Below are 9,780 nucleotides of genomic sequence, written 5' to 3' on the forward strand. Positions count from 1 at the left end.
CCAAGCAAGTCAAAGACTTGTATGAAAAAAAAAATCCAGTCTCTGAAGAAAGAATTAGAAGAAGATACAAGAAGATGGAAAGATCTCCCATGTTCATGGCTTGGCAGGATGAATATAGTAAAAATGGCCATCTTCAAAAAGCAATCTACAGATTCAATGCAATTCCCATCAAATTACCAACACTATTCATTACAGACTTTGAAAGAAAAATTCTCACTTCATATGGAACAACAAGAAACAAAGAATTGCTAAAACAATTCTCTACAGTAAAAGATCTTCAGGAGGTATCTTCATCCCTGATCTCAAGCTGTACTATAGAGCAACAATACTAAAAACTGCATGGTACTGGCATAGAAACAGACTGGTGCATCAATGGAATCAAATAGAAGACCCTGACATAAATCCACACACTTATGGATGCCTGATTTTTGACAAAGATGCCAAAACGATTCGATGGAAAAAGACAGCATCTTCAACAAATGGTGCTGGTCTAACTGGAAGTCTGCATGTAGAAAAATGCAAATAGATCCATACTTATCACCCTGCACAAAACTGAAGTCCAGGTGGATCAAAGACCTCAACATAAAACCAGACACACTAAATCGGTTAGAAGAGAAAGTGGGGAATACCCTTGAATTCAATGGCACAGGAGACAACTTCCTGAACAGAACACCAGCAGCACAGGCTCTAAGAGCAATAATCAATAAATGGGACCTCATGAAACTGAAAAGCTTCTGCAAAGTAAAGAACACTGTCCTCAAAACAAAATGACAGCCTACATATTGGGGAAAGATCTTCACCAATCCTATATCTGACAGAGGGCTAATATTCAGTATTTATAAAGAACTAAAAAAGTTAAACAGCAAAAAAATCCAGTAATCCAATTAAAAATGGGGTATAGAGCTAAACAGAAAATTCTCTGCAGAGGAATATCAAATGGCAGAGAAATACTTAAAGAAATGCTCAACCTCATTAACCATCAGGGAAATGCAAATCAAAACAACCCTAAGATTTCACCTTACACCCATCAGAATGGCCAAAATGAAAAACTCAAGTGATAACACATGCTGGAGAGGTTGTGGAGAAAGAGGAACCCTCCTCTACTGCTGGTGGGAATGTAAACTTGTACAACCACTCTGGAAAGCAATCTGGAGCTTTTTCAGACAACTAGGTATAGTGCTTCCTCAAGATCCAGCTATACCACTCCTAGGCATATATTCAAAATAATCTCAAGTACACAATAAAGACATTTGCTCAACCATGTTTGTAGCAGCATTATTTGTAATAGCCAAAAGCTGGAAACAGCCCAGATGCCCCTCAGTGGAGGAATGGATGCACAAATTGTGGTATATCGACACAATGGAATATTACTCAGCAATATTAACTAAGGAAATCATGAAATTTGCAGGTAAATGGTGGGATCTGGAAAGGATCATTCTGAGTGAGCTATCCCAGGAGCAGAAAGATGCACAAGGTATATATTCACTCATATAGACATATAATATAGGATAAACCTACTAAAATCTGTACACCTAAAGAAACTAATTAAGAGGGAATACTCTTGCTAAAATGCTCAATTCCCATCCAGAAAGGCAAAGAGGCTGGACATCAGAAGATGGAGAAAAGAGGGAACAAGTCAGGAGCCTGACACAGAGGACCTCTGAAAAGCTCTGCCTTGCAGACTATCAATGTAGATGCTGAGACTTATGGGCAACCTTTGGGCATTGTGCAGGGAATCTTAGGAAAGAAATGGGAAACATTAAGATCTGGAGAGGACAGGAACTCCACAAGGACAGCAACAGAACCAAAAATTCTGAGCACAGGGGTCTTTCCTGAGACTGCTATTCCAACCAAGGACTATGCATGGAGATAACCTAAGACCCCTGCACAGATGTAGCCCATGGCAGTTCAGTATCCAAGTGGGTTCCATTGTGATAGGAAGAGGGACTGTCTCTGACGTGATCTGATTGGCCTGCTCTTTAATTACCTCCCTCTGAGGGGGAAGCACTATTACCAGACCACAGAAGAAGACAATGCAGCCACTCCTGATGAGACCTAATTGACTAGGATCAGAAGGAAGGAAAAGAAGTACTCCCCTATCAGTGGACTTGGGAGGGGCATACATGCAGAGGGTGGAGGAAGGGAGGGATTGGAATGGGAGGAGGGAGGGAACAAGGGGGGGATTCAAAGTGAATAAAGTGTAACTTAAAAAAGAAATGTCTTTCCACCTTTACCTGTTGAAGTAGGTACTTAGTATCATGTGCTCTGTAGTGATGTAGCAGGTATCAGAAAAGGCCTTGAAGCAAGGTCTTCCAGCCACTAGGCAGATGCATTCCTAGTACATTGTAGTGTCTCATTAAACAAGTGGCCTGAAGTGGATGGTCCATTGCATTCTGGTCATTCTCTGCTTACAAGTTGGAGGAGACAGGAAGGTGTTCTTAAAAGTCAATGATATTGCATAGTCAATAATGATATGTGTAGTCAACATAGGTGTGCATTGTCTTTAATGTAGAATTCTCCTAGAGGATTCAAGCCTGCCATAACACATTCCCCATAAGACTGCATCCATTTTAAGCACAGAACATTCGTATTGGTCATGGGGAGGGGATGTCTACTAGAGGAACATGCGAAATAAATGTCCTGAGGTAAAGAGACTTCTCACTGCCATCAAACCGTGCAGATTACCAGGCACTGCAGCATTTACACAAACCAAATTCTCTATAGAAAACGTTACCTCCAATAGACTGGGAGGGATGATGCTGCATCAGTGTAGGTCAATGTTCTGGTAAGGCAGTAGAGTGTAGGTCAGGGCAATGAGACTGGGAAGGAAGAAAATAAGAGAACAGAGAAAAATGGATAATCTCAGAACCTATGAACAGTCTTTCACAAGATTCCCTACAACCTGCCCAAAGTTTGGCTATGAGTCTCAGCATATGCTTCAATACCCTGCTGGGTAGAATATTTCAGAGGCCCTCTATTCTGGGTTCCTGTCCTTTTCCCTCCCTGTTTTTTTTTTTTTCCTCTTTTCTACTGTCTCTCCCATTTGCCTTTCTAAATGAGGACTGATCATCTTACCCAGGGTCCTCCTTCTTGCTTAGCATCTTTATGTGTAGTGATTCTTAAGTTCAGGGTTATCTGGGTTGTTTCCAGTTTCTGGCTAGTAGGAATAAAGCCACTATGAACATAGTTGAGCAAATGTCTTTGTTGTGTAGTGGAGCATCTTTTGAGTATATGCTCAGTAGTGGTGTAATTGGGCATTCAAGTAATGCTGTTCCCAATTTTCTGAAGCAGTACTAGATGCATTTCAAAAGTGTTCAAGTTTGTACCCTCACCAGCAACGGAAGAGTGTTTCCCTTTCTCCATAATCTCGCCAAGATATTTACTCTAGGTTTTTTTTGTTTTTTTGTTTTTTGTTTTTTTTATCTTAGCCATTCTGATGGATATAAGATGGAATCTCAGTTATTTTAATTTGCATTTATCTGTTGACTGAGGGGGATGAGCATTTCTTTAAGTGTTTCTCAGCAATTCAGTATTCTTCTGTTGATTATTCTCTGTTTAGCTCTACCTCATTTTTAAAATTGGATTATTGGGTTTGTTGGTACTAAATTTCATGAGTAATTTTTGAATATTTGGATGTTAGCTCCCTGTCAAATGTAGGGTTGGTGAAGATTTCTCCAAGTCTGTATGCTGTCATTTTGTTCTATGGATAGGGTTCTTTGCTTTACAGAAGCATCTCAGTTTCATGAGGCCCCATTTTTAATTATTGGTCTTAGGGCCTGAGCGTTTTGTGTTCTGTTCAGGAAGTTGTCTCCTTTGCCAATGAGATCAAGTTTCTTTCCCAATTTTTCTTTGAATATATTTAGTGTGTCTGGTGTTTTGTTGGGACCTTTGACTTTACTTTCGTTCAGGGTCATAAGTATGAATCTATTTGCATTTTTTAAATGTAGACATCCAGGTAGACCAGCACCATTCTTGGAGATGCTATCCTTTTTCCATTATGTGGTTTTGACTCCTTTACCAAAAATCAAGTTTCTGCTATAGATGACTATTTCTAAGCCACCGTTCAGGATAATCTGTTCTGTCATCTCACTTTCAGAGAAGCTTCCTGCTCCTCTAGGTTTCTGACACACTCAGGATGCTGTTGCAACACTGTGATAATCTCTTGCACAGTAATAGACCGCAGAGTCTTCAGCTGTCAGGCTGCGGAGCTCCATGTAGACTATGCTGGAGGATGTGTCTAAAGTCAGTGTGGCCTTGCCCTGGAACTTCTGGTTAAAGCTAGTACCACCACCTCCACAACCAATCCATCCAATCCACTCCAGCCCCTGTCCAGGGCTCTGTTTCACCCAGATTATATAATAGCTGGTGAAGGTGTAGCCAGAAGCCTTGCAGGACAGCTTCACTCAGGCCCCAGGCCTCACCAGCTCAGCCCCAGACTGCTGCAGCTGGACCTGGGAGTGGACACCTGTGGAGAGAAAGGCAGAGTGGATGGCATTGTCAGAGTGTATGGCCCTCCTCAAGTCTGGAACTGGGAGCCCCTTACCTGTAGCTGCTGCCACCAGGAAGAGGATGACCCAGCTCCATCCCATGGTGAGGTCCTGTGTACTCAGTGACTGTGGGGAGCACAGCGAACATATGTTGCTGTTTGGCGTAGCTATCCCACTATTTACTGCCAAAGACTCCCATGATTTGCATATTCACAAGGCAGGTCTTTCTTACATAAGAACCTGGTTGAGCTGGAGAAGAAGGACATGAGGACTCCTGGGTCAGACAGCAGGATTCTGAGGTCCATGTTCTAATCCTGTCTGAGGAAATAACCATCTTGACACATGTGCATACCCTGTGGATGTAACATTCAGTCCTAATCGCTCAGTTTTAAATAGAATCCCAGCCTGAGACTTTTGTTCCTCTTGGTGAAAAATTGATTTTTAGGTTGTGGTTGTGATGAGGATAACGGTTACTGAAAAATTTGAAAACCCCTAAGTTATAAGGATTTACAACCTTCTTACCTATTTTACCAGCAGGATGATACTAAAAACTTAAGCTACTGACTACAAGTGCATATACTGCAGAAATATGTGCACACAAATGGTCATTTTTGCCTCTTATTCTACAAGCACTAAATTACAGTAACAACCAACACTTCTGTAACTTGAACAATTGAATAAAGAAAACATGATAGAAGCATAAATTTTTCATCTCACTCCACTATTAGGAAAATGGATGTAACTGGTGATAATTTCATTAAATAAATTAAGACCCCAGAAACACAGATTTTGCATGAATTTCTCATTTGTAGTCCTTACATATTGCCTACTTAGAAACAACCATGTATGCAATTTGTAAAGAAATGGAAATGAAATTGTCTACTGGAAATAAATGCACAAATGGGAAGGGTGAGGACAAAGAAAGGATATGTAGAGGTTATGGGGAAAATATGTTATAGGAGAAAGCTCTGAGGTTGTGAAAGGCGCAGGTCATCTCAGTGTGTCTGTCTGCTTTCTGCTTGTGCACCAGGCTGTGAGCCCTCAGCTGCTGCTCCAGACACCAAGTTGTTGCTTAGTCATCACCCACGGTGAGGCTCTGAAGCTGCAAGCTGAATTAAATGTCCCTTTTAAAACAGGCCATGGTCATGGTGTCTTATCCCAGCAGCAGAAAAGTAACTAAGATGTTCTTAGTTCCTCACACAGTGAAGGAAACTCACCAGAGCCTGAGGCTCTTTTTCTGTCTCTTAGAGAAATGGGTTGGCTCTCTTAGTGATGAGATGACATAACATAGACCCAGTGTGACCCATGTGGATTTAGAGAACAATGGCAAATTCTTCAGTCTCTGTGTCTCAGTCTCTCTATCTCTGTTTCTCTCTCTATCCCTCTGTCTCTCGTGTGTGTGTGTGTGTGTGTGTGTGTGTGTGTGTGATTTCCTTTGTGACTAGATCTCTCTTAATCTCACTTCTCCTGACATTTTCTTGAAGGCATCAGTGTACTCACATTTTCACGGTGAACAGAGAAGAAGGTGATGTCATAGTACCTGAGTCATCTAAAAGCACTGCCAGGCGACATCTGGATCTGATACACACAGGCCTCAGAGAGGGGAGGCTTGAGACCTGCTGGCGTTTAAGGTCTGATGATCTCGGCCCCACCGTACTCTTGTTTTGTTTTGTTTTTTGTTTTGTTTTTTTCTTAAACAGATGTGGTTTTATGATCAAGAAATATGATCAAAGTCTGCGTAAAATGTGGAGAAAGAGAGAGTGAGTCTGAATGTCTGGAACATCCAGGAACTTGCTTATACTGTGCCTTCAGGTACGGTGACATGTGCTTTCAAGTGAGACTGTACTGTTTTGAGGACATCGGATCCCATCAGAACATACATGTAGAGAGACCTCCCAGAGAACTGTAAGAAAAACTGCAGCCCAGCCCCTGAGAATGCTTAATCCTCTCTGCTTCATCTCCTGAGCTGATCCTCTGTTCTCTGTGTGCTGTGCGCCCCCTGGCGGTCGTGAGCGGCCTCACAGTGAGGTTTGTGTCTGGGTCCACACCGAGGTCCCCTCATTGTGTCTCTTGCACAGTAATAAGTGGCCGTGTCCTCAGATCTCACTTTGCTCATCTGCAGGTACAGAGTGTTCTTGGCGTTGTCTCTGGAGATGGTGAATCGGTCCTTCAGGGACGGTGCATAGTGTGTTGTATCACCATTTTCATTAATTCGAGCAACCCACTCCAAGCCCTTCCCTGGAGCCTGGCGGACCCAATGCATCCAGTAGCTAGTAAAAGTGAATCCAGAGGATACATAGGAAAGTTTCAGGGAGCCCCCAGGCTGCACCACGCCTCCCCCAGACTCCACAAGCAGGGCCTCGCACTGGACACCTGCAAACAGAGAGAATCCTGTCAGTAAACTGCCATACAAGCTCACTATCGATCTCACCTGTGTCCACTGATGGACTCAGTATCTCTTCTTCCCGATGAATTACCTTTTAAAAGAGCAGCAAGGAAAACCAAAATCAGACCTAAATCCATTATGTGGTCTATGTTCAGTGCTGACCACCGAATAAAGAGACCTGGGAATCCGGGCTGATCTCCTTGGCCTGAGCTTCAGGGTCAGTGCTGGATGGTTTTCATGAGGAGAGAGAGACCTTATTTGCATGTCTTCCTGACATATAACAAGTTCTGTCGATGTAGGCAGGAGAAGACACTTACTGGTTGTTCATCAATGTGCTGTGGGAGTCGGCCAATAAAGAAAATGGCTGCAAATGTTTGTGCTATAGTAAGCTATTTTTCCTTGGTTCAAACTGAGACTCATTTACTTCTTTTTATACTTGCAATCAAAACATGCATTTTGCTGTTAATTTCCACCTTATTCCCCAACTCCTGAATTATAGAGGGCAGTTGCCACTGTTGTGTTACAGGCTCTGGAGCTTTCTTCTTTCACTCTCTGGGCTTAACTTTGGTGGACAGAGCATTACCAGAGTCAGCTCCAGCCCAAGTACAGCTCTCCCCTGAGAGTGGAAACCACCTTTCTTTATTGAGATCATGTGACATGACTGAATTCCAGTGTTCAGCCAGGAACCTGTTTAGGCCTTGTCCAGACATGTGTACCCAAGGGCATTAAATTGCTGTGTTTTTGTCTGTTTCAGCTCCTGATTCCTGCATATTTACCAATTTCTTACAAGAAACAGGGAGAGACTGATATGATGAGCTTCAGCGTACAGCTCAGCATTTGACCGCTAATGTCCTCCATGTTGCCCCTCCAGCCCTTTTGGAAGGATCCTCTCACTCTCAACACACCTCGCCTTGGCTTTTCTTTCTTGCTCAGCTTCTTTCACATCACAACTTAGGCAACTACTTGTCCTGGTCTTACCAGGAGTCCTTAAGTTTGCTCTTCCTTTTCATGGAAGAGCATACAGGATGGAGTGCTGATGACTCTTCACTCAACTCAGTTCATCACGAATTCCACGAGGTTGCTCTGTGTCCAGCCTTCTCTGCTGTAATGGTGACTGATATGGTGACAGAACAATTGAACAGATAGGTTTTTCTATTAAGTTGCTGATTCAAATTTAAAATGGCTTCAGTTTCCAGCACTGAAGATAAAGCAGCTGAGTATCGCTAATAACGCAGAATAACGTTGTTCTCACTCATTAGCAATAGGAACAAAGCAGCTCAAACTACAGATCATACTTAGAGCACAGAAGCCTAGGAGGCACAGTGGGATTGTGATTCAGGTGCTCAGGATCACTTCAGAAACTATGGAGCATGTAGAGACTGAACCTGGGAGAAGCAAAGCTGCTGAGAGAGAGAATCAAAGGAAGGAGCCAGGGAGATTACCCCACGCAGGGGAGCTTGCTCTCTGTAAGCCCTGGCCATTAGTTATGACAAGCAGCAAACAACAGGTGTAGCAGTTAATTCCACAGCAAACAAACAGACAAAAATAGAAATGGGAGAGAAGAGCTATGAGGGCAGAGAGGTAACACTGGAGGTCAAGGATGCTGCATTCAAAACCCAACATATCAATTAAGAAACCAAGATTATATGAACATTTCTGGTGTAAATATTTTAAAACAAATCAATTTGATGGCAAGCACATAAAATCAAACCCAGAAATCTAAGAGGACCATACATAAGCTGTTATCTGTCTCTCTCTCTCTTTCTTTCTTTCTCTCTCTCTCTCTCTCATCTGCACAGAGGAAGACAGAGAGACAGAGAAAGAGAGAGTTGCACACAAATCTAAACAAAGGTAATCTATGTCCCATTCGAATTGAGGAGAATCTCAATTCTGTAGGACCTTGGGTAGAGAGAACACAGGAGAATTTTCACATAAATGACGGGAAAATCAAACAGATTCACAGATGACAGAAGCATACTGCATATCCACAGCATGTCTGCTAAAGCTCATTATCATTGAACAACCACTTCCCAGAGTCTCTGACATTGAGGGATTTAGAACTATAACCTGTATTCCTCAGCACATGGTGGAGTGAAGTAACCATTGCATGCTAGTCTGATCAGAACCTCAACCTACAGAGAAACATGGAGAATAGAGGTGGTTTAATGGCTTTGTGTTTGTAATTGTCTTAAACTTTAACGACTGCCAGGTCCCTGGAACAGATCAGAAATAAAGGCACTTGATACACAATCCTGGCATCCTAAGTTCAGTCCTGAAACCCAAATAAAATGCATCAGGTCATAGAATGTGTATGGAAACCCAGCATGCCTACCCAGAGAGGGAAGAGGGTGACAGGAAGTTTGCCCTCAAACTCATGGGAAGTCTGGTGTGTACAGCACAGCAGCAGAAACAGCAGAAACCCTGTGTCAGCAAAGGGGAAGGAGAGAACCAACTACTGAAATGTTGTTCTATCACTGAGACACCTTGCACAGGCATGTATTTATAAACACACACACAACACAACATTGAACATATAACTACTGTAGAAAAGAGAAAACAATAGCAATAACCAGGTTCTATATTTTGTACTGTGTAAAAATAAATAAAATGAGGAAAAACTTATTTTACACACTTCTGTTATCTACACACAAACTTGGAAGGTGTGAGAAGAGTTAAGATAGAATCCAACTATGTAATTTCACTTTGCAAACAAAAAAAAAATGAATCAGTGAAACTGATAATAAAGAATTATTGAATAAGTTATCAAAACCATGCATTACATCAATCTAAACTTAACCAAATGTTGTTTGGCAATGAGGAGAAGGGAGAAAAATGGAAAATGATGCTAGATGATTTATTTAATGCAAGTTTACCATAGTTAAGTTTTCTGGAAGTGCTGAGAGTCAT

The 9,780-nt window shown here is 42.1% G+C and overlaps 1 pseudogene and 1 gene segment (V, D, J or C); both read right to left on the minus strand.

Moving 5' to 3' along the window:
• Positions 1-4,130: 4,130 nt before the first annotated feature.
• Positions 4,131-4,589, minus strand: LOC110541086 (Ig heavy chain V region 186-1-like; annotated as a pseudogene).
• Positions 4,590-6,441: 1,852 nt separating this feature from the next.
• LOC110541085 (immunoglobulin heavy variable 3-74-like) lies at positions 6,442-7,038 on the minus strand. The segment is given in 2 exon segments: positions 6,442-6,860; positions 6,965-7,038. Coding segments are annotated over 2 exon segments (465 nt in total).
• Between the last annotated feature and the right edge of the window lie 2,742 nt (positions 7,039-9,780).

Source organism: Meriones unguiculatus, chromosome 7, assembly GCF_030254825.1.
Source record: "Meriones unguiculatus strain TT.TT164.6M chromosome 7, Bangor_MerUng_6.1, whole genome shotgun sequence".
Classification (NCBI taxonomy): Eukaryota; Metazoa; Chordata; class Mammalia; order Rodentia; family Muridae; genus Meriones; species Meriones unguiculatus.